Source organism: Dama dama, chromosome 30 (genome assembly GCF_033118175.1).
Source record: "Dama dama isolate Ldn47 chromosome 30, ASM3311817v1, whole genome shotgun sequence".
NCBI lineage: Eukaryota > Metazoa > Chordata > Mammalia > Artiodactyla > Cervidae > Dama > Dama dama.
Window position 1 is genome coordinate 78573604 of NC_083710.1, and position 19418 is coordinate 78593021.

The window sequence follows — 19418 nt, forward strand, 5'->3', positions numbered from 1 at the left end:
CGAAGACTGGATGGCTTGAACAACAGACGTTTCATTTCTCTAAGTATTAGAGTCTGAGGTCAAGGTATCGGCATGATCAGATTCTAGGGTAGACTCTGCTTATCAACAGCCACCTTTTCACTGTGTCCTCAAGCAGCAAAGAGAGAGATCTCTTTTTCTCTTCTTACAAGGCTACAATCCTAATAGATCAGGGCCCCACCTATATGACCTCAGTAAGCCTTGATTACCTTCTAAAGACCCCCATCTTTAGATAGAGCCACATTCTTAATTACGTTCTAAAGACCCCCGTCTCTAGATACAGCCACATTGGGGGGTTAGGGCTTCAACACAGGTATTTGAAGGACACAATTCAGTCCATAGCAGCAAGCATGCTTTCTGGGGCTTGAGGTCAGAGAGCGCAGCTACTTAGGATAACAGCATCACTTACTGCTCCTTGTCCAGCTCTTCTTGGGTTGGGCACATATCCTTCATCTATGTTTAGTTGCAGCCTTGTGACGTTGCTTCTTGCTGAGGGGCTCTGGACATCTGAGACCAGGAGGGGCTCCTTACAGAACATGCAAGGAGTAAAGGATGAAGAACATTGCAGGCTTAAGAACAGATGATGAAAGTTTGGGAAGCCAGCAGAGGTGGGATGGTAGAGCAGCCCAGTGACCATCCAGGGCAGCCCTGTGGTGCCAAGGCAGGTCCCGGAGGAGGCAAAGCTCTCCTCCAGTAGAGACTCGGGGGGGAGGGCAACTTGCCGGAAAAATACAGCTGTGGATACTCTTCCATTTCTTAGACTGGAAGAAAGCTACCTGAGGTTTTTGTTTGTTATCATCTTGTGTTTTATTTAATAGGCTTCATTTTTTAGAAAAGCTCTATGTTCACAGAGAAATTGAGCAGAAAGTCAAGTGCTGTCTCTCCATACACAGTGTCCCCTCTAATTAGCATCTTACATTAGTAGTGTGATGATCCATTATTATTACAGTTCCAAGTTCACATTAGGGTTCATTTTTCATGTTGTGCCTTCTGTAGGTTTTGACAAATGTGTAATGACATATATCCATCCTTACAATACCATAAAGAATAGTTCACTGCCCTAAAAATCCCCTCTTCTCTTTGTGTTGAGCCCTCTCTTCCCTCTGAACCCCTAAGAACCACTGATTTTTTTTTTTTTCCTTCAGTATTTTCTTATTTTCTGTGTTGTTGATGCTTCAGCATCTGGGGCCTCGCTGAACGAGAAAAGCCTGACCTTCCCACAGCAGGCCAGTTCTTAGAGATGGCAAATGGTTCCCCTGCCAGCACACCTCCAACATGCAAATGAATGAATCCAGAGCCCAAACCCCCTTTTCCGTCTGGCTCTTATGCTTCAGAAGACATAATTCGTTTCCCATAATTATTCCAGTTATTAGACACCTAGAGATGGCCCTACACCCCCGAGCCCACTAAGATGGCTCAAGCTCTCCAGCCCTAAGCTCCTCACCCTGACTTAGCTTGCCTTTCCCCATGGAAGCCACAGTAGCGCTTCCTGCTCATGCTTGGTGCTTGCCCTTTCTGCTTCCGACCCTGGTGCTTCCCCACGTGGCCCTGCACGCTGTGCCGTGTCTCGTCCTCCTGGAGACCATGAGTGACAGACTCTAATGGCAGTCATCTAACCCCACAGTACGTGAGTAATGAAGACCCTCATCTTAATTTGGTTAAAAAAAAAAAAATACAGGGGAAATAGCTTTCTAAAATGGATAGTCTTGAGAAGATGGAAGTGGAAACATCGTTTTTGGATCTTCACAAACCCAAAATCCCACATAAAAACAGCTACTTGGCAAAATCAGAACAGCCATGAACCACATTTATGGCAAAGCTAGGTGTCAAAGTGTAAGCCCTAGACTCCGAAGTACAAGTAACCAGAAGCAAAGCATCAGTCGGACACGAGGTCTGTGTGCTGTGTCAGGGCCTGCACGGGAGGAAATAGAGGGGAGCAGTAGGGCATTCGATGGACCAAAGAAGGGAACCCTCAAAGAGCCACTAGAAACCACGGGGGACAGTCTGAGAAGAACAGTGGAAATCGGGAGCTCTGAAGAGGCTGGAACGGTCCAGCTCCAGTCAGCTGGAGTAACTCATCCCCCAGAACAGGCCATCACTTAGGCCAAACTATGGAGAATGAGACTGAAATTGAGTCAGGTAAGGGCAATAGAGAGAAATAATAGAGGAGGGAAACAGAGCCAGGCAATCTCAGAAAGCAAGCTGCCATTAAAAGGGGAAAAAAAAAAAACAAACATGGCCCAAAATCAGTAGAAGAAGCAGCTCTGGGAGGTTAGGAAAGCTACCATGAACCATCTTCTCAAAAGGTTAGAAAACAGTTTTCACATAAAAATGAGTAACAGAAATATATCACAGTCATACTTAAAATAACACCTTAAGTGCCTAACACACCATGTATATAGCCTTACCGAAGAGACCAGCTGGATCCAGCTGCCAAATTTGCACTCAATACAGAGGAACATGTTGAATGATACCCTTGAGTATATAAAATCTGCAAAATCCAGGCTCTGGGAAATTCCACAGATCAATAGATTTTCTATAAAGAAAAGAGGGATAGAGGAAGAACCTATAGGTGAAAAGACGCTTGAATGACATAACATTTTTGAAAATAAGAATAAACACTAGTATATAGAGATGTACCACTTGATGAAGTGAAACACCAAGAAATGTAGATGGTTATTGTAAAAATCTAGATAGTGGTTCCTTTTAGAAGGAGGGGGTTGGTTTTAGGATAAGATGGCTGGTTGGCTGACAGAGTTCTGTCTCTTGACTTGGTTGATACAAGAATGTGTGTCACTAAATAATTCACTAAGCTATATATTTGCATTCAGTAGTTTTAAGCACTTGTGTGTTATTTTAGACAGTTTTAAGTTGGAGGAAAAAAATTAAAACAGAAGAAACAAACTACAGATTAAAGGAGGAATATCCAATTAAGTAGCCAGAATGCCCAAGTGAAATCGTTTGAACTGAATTTTTCAAAGCTAGTGCAAATTGAACTAATGATTTTAAATTAGTTAAAACCGAGTAGTTGATGTGTTATGAGTACCATGCCTGAGGTCTACTGCTGAGCCCTTCTTAAAAAGTAGAGGTTCCCAAAGGTTAAATTTTTCCTCCAAGCTAAGGTCCTCTGAAGCCCCAGGCATTGCATTATAATATTCTTAGTTCTTTTTCCAAAACTTTCCTTTGCATACATGTATGAGTGCTTCAGTTCATGTCCGACTCTTTTTGACCCTATGGACCTGCCCGCCAGGCTCCTCTGTCCATGGGATTCTCCAGACAAGAATACTAGCTTGGGTTGCCATGCCCTCCTTCAGGGGATCTTCCCAACCCAGGGATCAAACCTGTGTCCTTTATGTCTCCTTTTCTGCCTGCCAATCCATTGGCAGATGGATTCTTTACCACCAGCGCCAGCTGGTAAGCTCACTTTGCATACATCTGGGATATCAAATGCTGCCTAATGAATTTAATGCACTAGTGCATAAATACCTTTATACATTTCATCTTATATTTTGGTTTACAGACCTGTCTTTAATTCCTTTTTATTTAAAGCTTTCCTTTTAAATAAGTACATTCTCAATTTTTCAGTTCAAATTTTATTCATACGTTCCTTCAGCAGTCATTTTTCTTTTCTCTTTTTTAAAAGATGAGTCTAGATTAAGAGAGACTTAATGGACATAAGCAGATATTAAGGATGGTCCTGGATTGGGTGTTAGTTTTAACAGATCACAGTAAGGACATTCTTTACATGCAAAAATTTGAGTATAGTCTGAGTATTTGGTGAGGAAGAAAGTTTACAAAATGGAAAGATAGAAATCATTGACTAAAAAGCAAAAACTAAGTTATAAACAATATAATCTCATTTGGGATTTTAAAAAGTGTACATATGGACTTTTAGACTCTGTGGGAGAAGGCAAGGGTGGGATGTTTCGAGAGAACAGCATCGAAACATGTATATTATCTATAGTGAAACAGATCACCAGCCCAGGTTGGATGCATGAGACAAGTGCTCGGGCCTGGTGCACTGGGAAGACTCAGAGGGATCGGGTGGAGAGGGAGGTGGGAGGGGGAGGATCGGGATGGGGAATACATGTAACTCCATGGCTGATTCATGTCAATGTGTGACAAAACCCACTACAATATTGTAAAGTAATTAGCCTCCAACTAATAAAAATAAATGAAAAAAAAATAAAAAGTGTACATATGTTGGTATCAAGGGGCATTGCTTGTAGAAAATGTAGAAGGGATATGCACGAAGGCAGTGCGTCTTAAATCACACTCCCCAGGCCCGCAAGCAGCAGCAACATTCAGCGTCACCTTAGCAATGCAGATTCTCAGGTCCTCACCCAGATAAGGAACTCTAGGTATACGTTATACCCCATGGTATATGTTTTAACAAACTCTTAGGGTGAATGGGATACAAGCTCAATTCTTTTTCTTTTTCAGTGGTTTCCCTTTTTTATAATTTTTATTGCAGTATAGTTGCTTTACTGTGTGTTAGTTTCCACTTTACAGCAAAGGGAATCGGCCACGTGTATACATATTTATTCCTCTTTTTAGATTTCCTTCCCATTTAGGTCATCACAGAGGACACAAGCTCAGGTCTGAGAACAATTTCCTTAAAGTGTTAACCATGATCTCTCGGTGGTAGACTGTAATTTTTGAAATTTTGCTTATGTGAATTATCTATAATTACCTATAGCTTGCATGTAGGTGAATTCTATACCAATAGATTGTTTTTCAATTAAGAGGCTTTTAGGAGCATGTCACAAATTTTAATTTATTGTGTTTTCGCTTTCATTTCAGTTTAAAGTACTTTCTAATTTCCCTTTGGTTTCCCTTTGATTCATGTGTTATTTAGAAGTATGTTGTTCTGTTTCCAAATATAGGGATTTTCCACAGTTCTTTCTGTTACTGAGTTTTAATGTAATTCTCTGCTTGTTGGGGAACTGTAGTTTGTATGACATGAAAGGCTTTTAAATGATTGATCCCTTTAGTGGCCTAAAATGTGGTTTGTTTTGGTAAATGTTTTATGTGTACTTGAAAAGAATGTAAATTTTGGCGGGTGGAATGCAGTATCCCATCTGTGTCAATTAGATCATGTCAGTTGATATGTGTGTGTTCAGTCACTCAGTAGTGTCTTGCTTGCGACCCCATGGACTGTAGCCCACAAGGCTCCTCTGTCCATGGAGTTTTCCAGACAAGAATACTGGAGTGTGTTGCCATTTCCTTCTCCAGGGGATCTTCCTGACCCAGGGATCGAACCCACATCTCCCACATTCGGGCAGGTTCTTTACCACTGAGCCACCTGAGTTGATAGTGATGTTCAGATCATCTCTGTCCTTACTGAATTTCTGTCTTATATGTTCTAATAGTTATTGAATGAGCGCTAGTAAAATCACCAACTATAATTGTGTTCTTGTCTCTTTCTCCTTGCAGTTTGATCAGTTTTTGTTTCATATATTTTGAAATTCTGTTATTAAGCATATAAATACCTAAGATTTTATTTTCTCTTAATTCACTGACTTCTCCGCCATTAAGAAATTACCTTCTTTATTCTAATGTCTACTTTGATAATAATCTAACCATTTCAGTTTTTTAGAGTTCTTAATGTTAGCATAATGTGCTTTTTTCCCCCCATCCTTTTGTTTTTAACTGTGTGTGTATTTGTATTAGCAATGTGTTTCTTATAGTCAGCATAGAGTTGGATCTTGCCTTTTTATCAGATCTGACTATCTTTGCTTGTAAATAGGTGTTTAGACCATTTACATTTACTCTTAACTATTGATATCATAAAATGGGGTCATCTTGCTATTTGTTTTCTGTTTGTCTTATCCTTCTTTGTTCCTTTTTTCCTGTCTACCTTTTGATTAACTGAATATTTTTATTTCATTTTACTTTCTTTATTGGTTTATTAACTACAGCTCTTTGACTTGTAACCTGAATGGTTGTGTTAGGGTTAATAATGTTCATCTTCAACTTATCACAGCCTGTCTTCAAGTGATACTGGTTCATTTCACATAGCTCAGTGATAAAGAATTCACCAGCAGTGCAGGAGACCTGGGTTCGGTCTCTGGGTCGGGAAGATCCCCTGGAGGAGGGCATGGCAACCCACTCCAGTGTTGTCACCTGGAGAATCCCACGGACAGAGGAGCCTGGTGGGCCACAGTCCATGGAGTTGCAAAGAGTTGGACATGACTGAAGCAACTTAGCACCCATGCATTATGACTCCATTTTCTACCTTTTTTTTTTTTTTTTACCTTTTTGCTATTGTTAGTTTTTCTTTTACATGAGTTATGAAACCTATATTACGTTGTTTTTGTTTACCAATCAGTTATATTTTTATTGAAGTATACTTGACTACCAGGCAGTTACCTTCTATGGAAACTTAAATAATTTAAGAATTCTTAAAACATATTAACCATGAAGTTGCCATTTTGATGTTCCTCATTTCTTTGTGTAGATACAGATTTCTTATCTGGTATTGTTTCTTTCCTGCTTCCTTTAACATATCTTATTATGTGGCTCTGCTGATAATAAATTCTGACCTTTCATGTTTGGAAATGTTTTATATTTTGCTTTCCTTTTTGAAAGATGTATTTTGCTGAGTGTAAAATTCTAAGATGATTTCAGTATGCTGAAAAATCTTTTACCATTGCATTTTCATTTGCATTGTTTCTGTCAAGAAAGCTAATGTTGTGTTTATCTTTGCTCGTTGTATGTAATATCTCTTTTCCTCCAGCTGATTTAAAATATTTTCTTTTTATCATTATTTTTGAATAATTTGATCATATAATAATTTGTGCTTTCATATAGATTTTTTCATGGTTCTTATGCTTGGGGTTTGCTTAGGTTCTTGGATCTGTAGGTTTATAGTTTTCATCAAATTTTGAAAACTTATGATCATTATTTCTTTAATATTTTTTCATTTCTTTCCTCCTCCCCTGCCATCGCCTCTCCTTTGGGACTCCCAATTACATGGGTATTAGGCTGCCCAAAGTTTTTCTACAGTTCTCTGACACTCTGTTAATTTTTTGGTAGTTTTTCTTCCTGTGTTTCATTTTGGATGGCTTCTATTGCTGGTTCAAGTTCACTAGTATTTCTTCTGCCCTGTTTCATCTGGTGTTAATCTCATCTTGTACATGTGTGTGTTTATGTCACACTATGTATCTTCCTCTCAAAGTTTAGTTTGATTCCGCTTAAAATCTTCCACATCTCAACCTTGTGATCATAGAGAATAAAGTCTTACTGTCTTTGTATCCTTTTTATTTTACTAATTTTAACATCTGTGTCCTTTCTAGATTGGATTTGATTGTTTCTGTTCTGTCTGATTATGTGTCACATTTTCCAGCTTTTTTGTATGCCTGGTGGTTTTTTTTTAATTGGGTGTCAGATACTGTGAATTTTACATTGTTGAGTGCTGGGTAGTTTTGCATTCCTATGAATGTTACTGAGTTTGGGGAGGGAGGTGCATGTAAGTTATTTGGAAATAATTTAGTCCTGTCAGAACTGGCTTTTAATTCTTGTTAGGTAGGACTGGTGTAGTCTGCCCTCTGGGGTGAATCATTCCCTACTCCTTAGCGATTACCCTTCAGTACTCTTCCCAGTGTTCATGAATCAAGAGCTTAGGTTGGTACGAAGAGGTAGTACTCCTGGCCTTGTGTGAGCACCAAGCCTGTTCCCTGTAATCCTTCTGTGTTGTTTTTTAAATTTTTGATGCATCTTGGCTACTTTCCTCACGAGCACGCATTGATGAGTACTCTGCTGCTTACATGGTACCCCTCTGTCTGGTCCTACGTGCTTCCTACTTCCTGCAAACCCTCTCTGCCTTGATCCCTTGCATGCTTAGCCTCATCTCTTCAGCTCATGGCGTTTTCCAGCTGCCGCTATATTCTCTCTCTCTGCACTGTATCCTGAAGACGTGCTCAAGGCAGAGGCTAGTGTAGGCATCAGGGTTGTGATTCTCGTTTCTTGTCCCTAGGGGATCACTCAGTTTCTCACTGTGTCCAGATCTCCAGGTGTGATGGTTTTTATTTTCTTTTTGTTGTTGTTGTTTCATGTATGAAGATAAATCTAGTTCCTGTTACTCTAGTTTGACTAGAACTCTCTAAAAATTAATAGGTTTTTAAAAAGAAAGCCACATTTAATATCATATATATAGCCGTATATGAAAAGAAAGAAAGTTAGTCGCTCAGTCATGTCCTTCTCTTTGCAACCCTGTGGCCTGTAGCCTGTCAGGCTCCTTTGTCCGTGGAATTCTCCAGGCAAGAATACTGGAGTGGATTGCCATTTCCTTCTCCAGGGGATCTTCCCAACCCAGAGATTTAACCTGGGTCTCCTGCACTGCAGGCAGATTCTTTACCATCTGAGCCACCAATTAAGATCAATATGAAAGATTGCATTCAAGGAAACTATTACAAACAGAAATTCAAAATAAAGTCATTTCTTATAGGAGCTGGCCTGCATGAAGATTAATTTATTGCAGTGAGTTCTAGACACTGGATAATTTTTTGTATTATATTTTATCTGGCTCCTATATGTCTTATAGTTGATGGTGAAATATTTCAGTTGTATGCAGATTTGACATTAAGAAAAAGAAAGATGAACTTTTGAGTCTTTTTAGAGGCGCAGCATATTATGTTGCAGAAAAAGCACAGGTGTGGAGTCACATGGATTTGAAGTCAAATCCCAGCTGTCTGACCTTGGACAACTTAAATAAGCTCTCTGAACTTGGCTTCCTTCATGTGTAAAATAACCATTTTGTTCTGAATATTAAATGAGAGTGTATGAAGTACCTATCCAATGCCTGGCACACAGAAATCATGAAATCACTTCTTCCCTGTCCTGCCTAATGTCATGTTAAGTGACTCTTTTTTTTTTTTTTTGGCTGCACTGCATAATAGGGGGAATCTTAGTTCCCTAACCAGGGATTGAACTCATGCCCCCTGCAGTGGAAGTGTGGAGTCTTAACCAATGGACTGCCAGGGAAGTCCCTAAGTGACTCTCTTTTTATAAGACCCTTTCTAAAAGTACCTCAAATATTTCAGTTGCCTACAAAACCCACCTGAAATGCCTCTCACCAAACAATAGGGGGAAAACATGTTTAGGAAGAGAACATAAAGGCTTTTGGGGACAGCGATTCATCTTGCTCTGCCTTTGAAACTTAGGCATTAAAGCATTTCTTCTCTAAGAGTATTTCAGTGCAGAAAACACATGCCAAAAGAGGAAAGTAACATTAATAGGGGATCAAAGGAAAACAGGGAAGTTGGCTGAGATACAGGCAAGCAGGGCAAAATGGGGCTGAAAAGCTGTGTTGAAACTAAATACCTATGTGGAACATAGGTATTGTGGCCTCTGTTAATGTCCCACCCCACAAATGTGTATGTTGTAGCTCTAACACCCAGCACCTCAGAATGTGACTGTTGAAGACAGGGCCTTTGGAGAGGTAATTAAGTTAAAATAGGGATGTTAGAGCAGGCCCTATTCCAGTCTGAACCATGTCAATTTTAAGAAGAGGAAACTGGGAGATATCCCGGAGACACTGGGCCCATGTGCACAGAGGGGGGACTTACTGAAGACGCAGTCAGAAGGCGGTCGTCCGCAAGTCAGTGAGAGAGCCCTCAGGGGTAACCAGACCTGGGGCACCTTCAGCCTCCAGAACTGGGAGGAAATAGATCTCTGTTGTGTAAGCCACTCAGTCTGTGGTCCTTTGTGATGGCAGCCTGAGCAAAGTCTTAACTTCCAGGCCTTCAAAGCCGGAGGTGGGGGTGGGTGGGTGGGGTTTGTTTCCATGAGGTCTTCCTGACCGGGTGTGGCATTCCTGGAAGCCTATGCATTTTAACCACGTCTCTCTGCAGTCAGGTAATGTGGATCTCCAGCTGTGCTCTGGAGACCAGCAGCGTGATTTTTGTGAGCACAGGGATGTGTGGTTTGGTTGAAGAAGTTGCAGGAGGTGAGGTTAGAGATGGGTGATTACAATTGTGACCTTCTAGAGATCTTCTGGCAGGCAAAGACAGATGGTGGTGCTTTTGTTGCCTTTGATACTCATCTGGAACGTGTTTCTCTTCTGCTTAGGCTGAAGGAACAAGTGAGTTGTCTAGGAGGACCTGGTGTAGTCCAAATACTTCCCTGTAGCCGTCTCTGTGGGCTTCTCTGGTAACTCAGCTGGTAAAGAATCCCCCTGCAGTGCAGGAGACCCTGGTTCAATTCCTGGGTTGGGAAGATCCCCTGGAGAAGGGTTAGTCTATCCACTCCAGTACTCATGGGCTTCCGTGGTGGCTCAGACGGTAAAGAATCCCCCTGCCATGCAGGAGACCTGGGTTCAATCCTTAGGTTGGGAAGATCCCCTGGAGGAGGGCATGGCAACCCACTCCAGTATCTTGCCTGGAGAGTCGCCGTGGACAGAGGAGCCTGGCGGGCTGCAGTCCATGGGGTCGCAAAGAGTCGGACACGACTGAGCGACTAGGCACAGCAGAGCCTCTCTGTATCTCAAGCTTCAGTACTTTTAACTAGGCGAGCAGCAGCCCGAAATTCCTTCTTGCTGCCTCCAGCTCATCCATTTAGAGTGGTTTAAGTCCTCCATGGGCAAGGTGTTTTCTCTCAGCCCTGCAAATATCTTATCTCATTGGTAAACAGAGGCTCTTGCAGGCCCAGTGTTCTCACCGAGGCCGGTTTAGCCGTGATGTTGCCGAGGCCCTGGAGCGTCATCGCTGTAGAACGCTACCCGACAGGCTCATTCAGGCCAGTCTGATGTTCCCAGACCTCCGTGTTCTAAAACCACATGCTCAGTTGGCTCAAATGGGTGCTTGTATTTGATGCATTCCGCAGAAATGCCAAAAACAGAAGAGAGATGTTTTAAAACAATTCATAAAATTGGCAGCTACAGCTCCAGAGCGTAGCTGTTGGGTCCTGAGCGGGTTTGCAGAAGTTTAGGCGGATTCTGCGACAGAACGGGTGATGGTGAACGAGCTCAGAGACTGTTCCCCTGAGGCAGCCCCGGAGGCCACAAGAGCACTGGCTGGCAGGCTTGTGAGTGGGCGCTCAGCCGTCACGGGAAACCTTTCTAGAATTCTCCAGTTAATTCAACCCCAGCAAACACAGCTGTGTCAGAGTTTCTCCATTTGCCTGGATCCTCCAGCCCTCCGATGTTACAGGGGTAGACAGATGGCATCAGAGGAACTGTCTTATCTTACCGACGTAGAAGTGGAGACTGATGTGTCTACCATTAGCCTTTCTGCTCACTCCCTAATGCCCTGTGGTCTCGAGTTGTCTTTTCACACCATCTCGGGTGTCTTACCTGGAGAATCCCAGGGGCGACGGAGCCTGGTGGGCTGCCGTCTATGGGGTCGCACAGAGTCGGACACGACTGAAGCGACTTAGCAGCAGCAGCAGCAGGTGTCTTAGGGTAGTGGTTATCCCTTCTTGCTCATATTCTCAAACCCTCCTCTTTTCAGGCACAGCAGGTCTTTCCTATGGAAGACAAGCAATTAACAGTGCCTTTATTTATGAACCTAGAGTCTGTCATGCAGAGGTGAAGTAAGTCAGAAAGGGAAAAGCAAGTATCGTCTGTTAACGCATAGATACGGAATCTAGAAAAATGGTCCTGATGAACCCATCTGTAGAGCAGGAATTGAGACACAGACATAGGGAATGGACTTGTGGACACAGAGGGAAGGAGAGAGGGGGACAAATTGCAAGAGAAGCATTGGCGTATGTACAGGACCATGTGTCAAATAGACAGCTAATGGGAAGCTGCTCTATAATACGGGGAGTTCAGCACAGTTTGCTCTGTGATGACCTGGAGGGGTGGGATGGGGGCGGGGGAGGGAGGGAAGTCCAAGAGCGAGGGGGTTATATGTGTGTGTGCGTGTGGTGTGTGTGTATGCATATAGCCGATTTGTGTTATACAGCAGAAGCTAACACAACACTCTTAACACAATAAAGCAGTTATCCTCCAATTTTAAAAAATTTAAAATTTAGAAAACAATGCCTTTATTTGATTCTTCTCTCTCCTTTCCATTCATAGTCTCTGGCCTCTTCCTTCACAGCCAAGCTTCTTGGAAAGACCTTTCATCCTTCCTGTCTCCTCGCCGCCCACCAGACTCTTGGACCCACCTCCAAGTCCACTGACCCACAGATCCTGTAGTTCCCACTGCGTCTGATACTCCAACAGTTCTTGCTCTTCCTCCTTCTGGAAACACCGTGGCTTCCGCGGCCCCACTCTGCCCTTACGTTCCTTCTGTCCTCATCTGCTCCCATTGGCCGTTCTCTGGTAGACGCGTCATCAGTGCTGGTGCATCTCATCCTCTGGGCTCTACGAGGCCGCCTTGTCCTCCTGGAGTCAGGTGGTGGGAGATCTCCTGCCCCAGCTTCTCTGAGTTTTGGGTATGTGTGTCCCACCGCTCCCACGCTGTCTCTTCCTCATGAAATCCAAGGGCCCCTCCTAAAATGAAAGTGTCTAGAACCCCTCCATCCTGACCCTCTTCCAGTGATGCCTATTTCGGCATGGACCAGCCTCCATCCAGATGCCTGCAGCAGACATCTCAGTGTCATTCTGGTTGTTGTCTGCTGCTCGACCACCTCATCTAGCCCATCAGTAAGTCCCACTGGGTTTTACCTCTTAACGTTTTTCTTGAGTCTGCCGCCTTCTCCCCAACTCTGCTTCTCCCCTCCGGATCCAAAAACACCATCGTTTTTTTCCTGGACGAATATAGCAGGTATCCTACATCTGTTCTGACCCCTTGGTCTGTTCTCACATTGCCAGACTAATCTTTTCAAAGTGTCGATCTGATTGTATCAGCCCTATACTTATAAAAGTCTTCACCATGTTCTCAGGATAACAGTGAAGTGCCTTCACGTGGCTTTGGTGGGATCTGGCCCCTTCCTGACCCACCAACCTTGTTCTGCAGTCATGTTGGTCTCCCGTCACGATGTTGAGCCATCTGGACGGGTGTTTCTACTGCACATCTTCATAGCTTCTCCTCACCTCTCTGATCCCCTTCAGATCTCAGCACAAGGTCATGTTCAGGGAAGCCCTCCTCCTGCCTGTAACTGAGGCAGACCTCTCTGTCCTGAGGCTCAGAGTCATCTGGCACTCCCCATTGTTTCTTTCGTCTTCAGTTCAGTTCAGTCGCTCAGTCGTGTCCGACTCTTTGTGACCCCATGAACTGCAGCACGCCAGGCCTCCCTGTTCATCACCAACTCCCAGAGTCCACCCACACTCATGTCCATTTAGTCAGTGATGCCATCCAACCATCTTATCCTCTGTCATCCCCTTTTCCTCCCACCTTCAGTCTTTCCCAGCATCAGGGTCGTTTCAAACGAGTCTGTTCTTCACCTCAGGTGGCCAAAGTATTGGAGTTTCTGCTTCAGCATCAGTCCTTCCAATGAACACCCAGGACTGATCCCCTATAGGATGGACTGGTTGGATCTCCTTGCACTTCAAGAGACACTCAAGAGTCTTCTCCAGAGTTCAACCACAGTTCAAAAGCATCAGTTCTTCAGCGCTCAGCTTCCTTTATAGTCCAACTCTCACATCCATACACGACCACTGGAAAAACCATAGCTTTGACAAGATGGACCTTTGTTGGCAAAGTGCTTTTGTCCTAGGTATTTCTTTACTTTTCTTGGGAAGGTCTTGGTTCCTGTCTGTCTTTGTCACTAGACCCTACGCTCCGTGAAGCAGAGACCATGACTGGTCTCTTATCATTGCATTCCCAGAACCCAGCAGAAGGACACAGTGGTGTATTGTTGAATGAGTAAATGGGTTTGAAGAACAGGGTTCGAATCCCAGCCCTGGGCAGCTATGCTCCGTATCTCAATTTCTTCATCTGTCAATGAGGATTTTTTGCCATCTTTTAAGATTCTTGAGAGGAAAATGATACATCTCACAAGACCCTTGTTTTGAATGATTATTCTCTCTCATTTAAGGTTGGGTCTTATGAGTGTGACAGTGGAGATGATCCCAAGACAACTTAATGCCTTTATTGTTTTTCTCATGTAGCAGAGTGGTTGGGGATGGGGAGTGTAGAAGTGAGAATTTCATTAGGAAAACATATTTATTTGTAACGGTGATGGAAGATTAACCTGAATAAGTAAACCCTTAAAATTTTTACTTTTTTCATGAGAATTCTGATGATCATTGAAGGTAATATGGGTAATGTAGAAAGGCAGAAGAAAAGAGGAAATAACCCACTTTCTCACCTCTGAAACAGTTTCCCACACTCTCAAATATTCATCAAAAGTCAAGTTACTGGATGAAAGAGTATCTTTGTGAATACTTTTTAGGCTTTAGATAATCATTCCCTAATTGGTCTCCAGAAACATGGAGACATCTACCAATACATCTACCAATAAAGTAAGGCAGTGCTCATTTCCTGGCACCCTTGCCAACTTCAGGCTTATAAAATGCACACATGTACTGCATACAGGCACATCTAGTTGCATATTTAGTGGGTGGAAATGATATTGACTAAACTTGCACTTACAGTGTAAATTACTTCTAAACGTAGACATCTGCTGGTGAGCAATTGGCTTTTTTTTGTCGTTACCCTGTTATTCTTTGCGTAGTTTTCTTTAGGAGTGTCTCTCTTTTTTGTATTTACTTATAAAACCCCTCTTCCATTAAGCTCATTAACTTTGTTTTTATCATATATGCAAATACGAGCTTCAGTAGAACCCTTTCACAGGATCACAAGTTCAAGAGTCAACTTACACTTTATTATGAAGGGCAACTGGTTTCCCTCTCTCTTTTTAAAATTTTGCTGTTCAGATGGCATGCTCAGGAGACTGTGTGCAAAGAGTCTGGACTTTGAAGTTGGGCAGACCTATTTCAGTCCTAGCCCTGACATACTGTCTAGCTGAGGGCCTGGGATATTTATTGAACCTCTGCAAGTCTCAGATTTCTCTCCTGAGTAATAGGAATCCTCTGGTCTTGCTGTGAGAGGTAAAATAGCTTACGGATGGTGTCTGGTGCAGAGGTGTGTTCTATAAATACTCCCTTTCCGTAACCCTCAAAGCTGTGCTGTTTTGTAGGTGCGTCTACATACATGAATTTTGTTTCACTGAAGAGCATGTGTATTTTACAGGCCAGACCTCCATTGCATTTATACTCCATTAATGCAATCATGCATTAATGTTTACTGAATAAAACTGTGAACTGTGATAAAAGTACCAGTGAGAATAGAAAATTCTTAGTGAGCCATATGAACTATTTGTGTCTCAGAGAGATTTTGATTTTCAAGCTCAGGGATACTCTTAGAAAATTCCGGTCTTTTCTATAAATGTGGGAGATAGTCTAAGTTATAGCATTCTGGAGAGAGAAAAAGGTACGGACAAACCTCAAACCCTCAAAATTATTTTGATTTTTGAACAGCTCCTAGTGAAGTCTTAAAATACTTGCAAGTCTCTGCATTGAGAATTTGTGTCTCAGTCTTTCTTTTTCCTTTGCAGGTGTGGCTGGATCTCTTAAAACCTATTGTCAAGCAGATTAGAAGTAAGTATACGCCCCTCCTGTTTAACAGTGATGTCGGATGTAAGCCGGTTGGCTTCCTTGTCTAGACGTCCGCTGCCCTGAGGCGACAAGCCCTGGAGCCACCTCTCTTTTTGCCCTACGATTGTGTTTTGTCATCCACTAATTTACATGCTATTCAGATGCATCTTCTGCAATTTTAATATGTAATAATTTGGTAATCACAACCTTGCTTGGAAAAATCAAATGTCGTTTTGATTAATGATTGAAGCAGGCTATTGAGGCCCAGAGCAATTGAGCTGGTTTCTGTCTGCACTTGTGTTTCTTATTGTCACTTTTGCGGAGGGAGGTGGAAGCATTTATTCATAAAATTGCCATCAGGATTTCTATGCTGCCTTTTCAAAGCCTGTGAAATTAGAATACAAGTGGAATTTGGGGGGAAAAAAAATAGATGCCCAAAAATGTATCTGTGTCTGGATGGTAAGCAGAACAGAGGAGGTCTGGCCTGCATTTAGACCGAGTTGTCGAAGAAAAGATTAAGGAGGGTCTAGGAGAGAAGTTAGAAAAAGACACACTTGGATTTCCCCTTCCTCTCATTTTGCATCAGCACCAAAGTGCTCTCCCCTCTCTCTGGAGGGGTCAGATTCAGAGACGAGCTCTGTTCTCCAGTTCATCCCACTTGGTCCCTCACTGCAGCCAGACACCAGGCAAAAGTCAGAGGATGGTCCCCGGGCTGCGTGCCTTAGTTGAGCATGAAACACGCCGTACCTCGTGGGGTCGGCTTTATGTCTGATTAAGAAACCCCCACCAGGCCACTTAGAGCAGTTTATGAGACTGTAATAAACAAGCGCGCTGTGTTAAATGGCCCCTCATGCAATTGAAACTGATGTTGATCTTCTGTCATTGAAATTAAGCAATTATTAACGCAGAAAACAAAACAGCCATTGTTCAGCCTTTATTGGGCGGCTGGCCGGGGACCAGGGTGCGGGATGCATTGCTGAGCAAAGCCCCCAGACCTGAAGGCTGGAGGGAGTGTAGCATCTCGACTGCTGACGTTTGTCCCTGAGGTAACCCAAGATGGGAACTGCAAATGGTGGAAAGAGGTCAGAGCCAGGGCCGCGGCTGTGGTTTGGGTCAGCACCTCAGCAGAGGTTCGCCTTTCCCACTCCGCGGCTTGTGACTCGCCCCGTGTGACAAGGCTCTCGTTCTCCATTTAGTACCAGCCTCTGCCTAGCCTTGGGTTGTCTAAGGATCCAAGTAGCCTCGTGTAAATCCCCGTTGGTGAAAATTGCTACGTGGAATTAGCTAGACGTTCCTGTCTTTCCCATTTTGCTTTTGTTATTTTGCGAGCCGGAATTGACAGGCGAGGATTTCTGTTAATTTTGGGAGTGGTTAGCGGAAAGAAGCCTGGCTTCTCTTTGCTTCAGTACTCATGTGCCTTCTTGTTTTCCTTCCATTTTGTACGGATCACTTGACATCACCTTATGATACATCATTTTCGTTTTCTTTACATTTGAACATGTTATCATAGAAATGATAACACCACATCTATTTTTTGTGATAGTGAAAGGCGGATCAGAAAGACATTTTCTGCTTTTATACAACTGCTGTTAAGAGTTGGATTTCATCATAATACCTTGTATTTCATAGAACATAAACTTATTGCTGTTATTCTAAATGGCAGAACCTGTAAGATTGCTTTTGCATTGTGGCTTATACAGCAAAATAAACTCTGACTCAGGCGACAAATGATTATTTTATCATCGATTTGATATTCTGTTTTAATTCTATGAAGTTCCCTGTCTCATTCCCAGTCTCACCCTGCCCACCCCCTTCCAGATGTGCTTCTTAATTTTATTGGGCCTTATTAATAAAACGATATACCAGCCACTTAACAAAGGCTTTGACCAACAGCGATGAACACATTAGCTGCTGTGGCTTGGAAGTAGAAATAGTAAATTACATAACTGATTTACTTCTTCATTATGTTTTCTTTAAGCTGTCTAAAGCCTATATTTGGACTAATGTACATGCCTGCTAAGTTGCTTCAGTTGTGTCCCATTCTTTGTGACCCCATGGACTGTAGCCTGACAGGCTATAGCCCATGGGATTCTCCAGGCAAGAATAATGGAGTGGGTTGCCATGCCCTCCTCCAGGGGATCTTCCTGACCCAGGGATCAAACCTGCATCTCCTGCATTGGCAGGCAGATTCTTTACCACTAGCGCCATCTGGGAAGCCCATATTTGGATTAAAACAGACAGAAAAGTTTTTGAAGAACATGTCTGCTTTTAAAATCTGGATATAGTTTGTCTCCAGAGAAAACGTTTGATGCCTCAGTGTAATACCCTTGTCACGGTATTTTTAAAAACCAGGTATCTGTGATTCATATCAAGGTATGACAAAACCCACTGAAATGTTGTGAAGTAATTAGCCTCCAACTAATAAAAAATAAATAAATAAATAAATAAATAAATAAAAACCAGGTATCTGGACTTCCTTGGCAGTGGTTGAAAATCCACACTTCCATTGAAGGGGGCCTGGGTTCAGTCCCTGGTCAGAAAACAGATGCCACATGACATGAGGGTTTTTTTTGTTTGTTTTTTTCAATTAAAAAAAAAAAAAAAAGAGCTGTCTGTCTCCCCACAATGTGAAAATGTGAATAATAACCAAACTTAACTGACTAATTAAGTGACTGGCATGTCAGCAGAACTCCTCGTAGCAGCTTGGAATGAGACTCACTTATCTGGTGTATAACATCACCTCTTGTGTCTTTTTCTTTAATGGTATTTGCAAGACAAATCAATAAATGCTTTGCTGCCCTCCCCTCCCCCACTCCCAGGGCCGAAGCATGTCGTCGTCAAGTTTGTGGTGAAATTCTTTCCACCTGACCACACTCAACTCCAAGAAGAACTCACCAGGTGAGTGGTTTGGAAACAGGGTGTGTGTTGCTGTGGGTGCCGCAGAGTGAGTGAATGTTCTAAGTCGACGGATAAAACACTTGCACGATGTTGCCTTGACCAGCATCTGCTCTTGTGCCAGACGGTTTAACCTTCCTCCCTCCCAGTTGTGTTTACAAGCATGGGAAGAAAGAAAGTGCTGCAGTTTCCCTGCAAGCTGATTTCTTAAAAGCTGTGCTGTGAAGCGTCCGGGCCTGTAATCTGTTACTGTCATATTTCTCCTCCTGTCTGTCACATCACAAGGCAGTTTTGGGAAATGAATCTCTTCTGTGGAGCCAAGGTGTGAACTCAGAGTTTCTGTCCGTTGCTGCGGTGGCTGAATGGCTGTGAAGTGTCTGTTTCTTGGAAAGCGTGGCCAAGCCCTGCCCTCGGTAGCTGTGTGGCCAGCCAGTTACTTAATCCCCCTGCACCTCTGTTCATTGCCGGGTCAATGTGACTGCAATGCTTGCTTTGCCAGGGTTGTTTTGAGGATAAGCGCTAATATACACAGAGCACCGGGAACCCAGTAGCAGGCAAGTGCAAGTGTTAGTCACTCAGTTGTGTCCAACTCTTTATGACCCCCATGGACTTCTAGTAGCCCGCCTACTTCCAGGGGCTCCTCTGTCCATGGGATTCTCCGGGCAAGAATACTGGAGTGGGTAGCCATGCCCTTCTCCAGGGGATCTTCCCGACCGAGGGATCAAACCTGGGTCTCCTGTGTTGTAGGCAGATTCTTTACCATCTGAACCACCAAGGAAGTCATTTTCTGAACCCAGTAGGGATGCCATCATCCTCACCCCTACTATTACATTACCCATTTTATAATTTGCAGGAAGACACGTGCTGTTCTAAAAGAGAGCAGAGCCTGGTGGGAACACGTGAAGATAAAACGCCTCCCTTTCAAGACTAAGTACGCTAGTCTGACCATCCAGATTGTTGCCACGCTTGCCTTTCAGCTTTAGCTGTTCCCACTGAAGGCTGTCACATCTTTCTCATC

The 19418-nt window shown here is 43.1% G+C and overlaps 1 protein-coding gene across 3 annotated transcripts in view; it reads left to right on the plus strand.

The window, feature by feature from the left end:
- The window catches only part of FARP1 (FERM, ARH/RhoGEF and pleckstrin domain protein 1), a 303524-nt gene that overhangs the window by 205896 nt on the left and 78210 nt on the right, over positions 1-19418 (plus strand). For all 3 annotated transcript variants that reach the window (XM_061133571.1, XM_061133572.1, XM_061133573.1), the window contains exons 4-5: positions 15466-15508; positions 18325-18403. In XM_061133571.1, coding sequence (XP_060989554.1) covers positions 15466-15508; positions 18325-18403 — 122 coding nt within the window. The remainder of the gene's footprint in view (positions 1-15465; positions 15509-18324; positions 18404-19418) is intronic.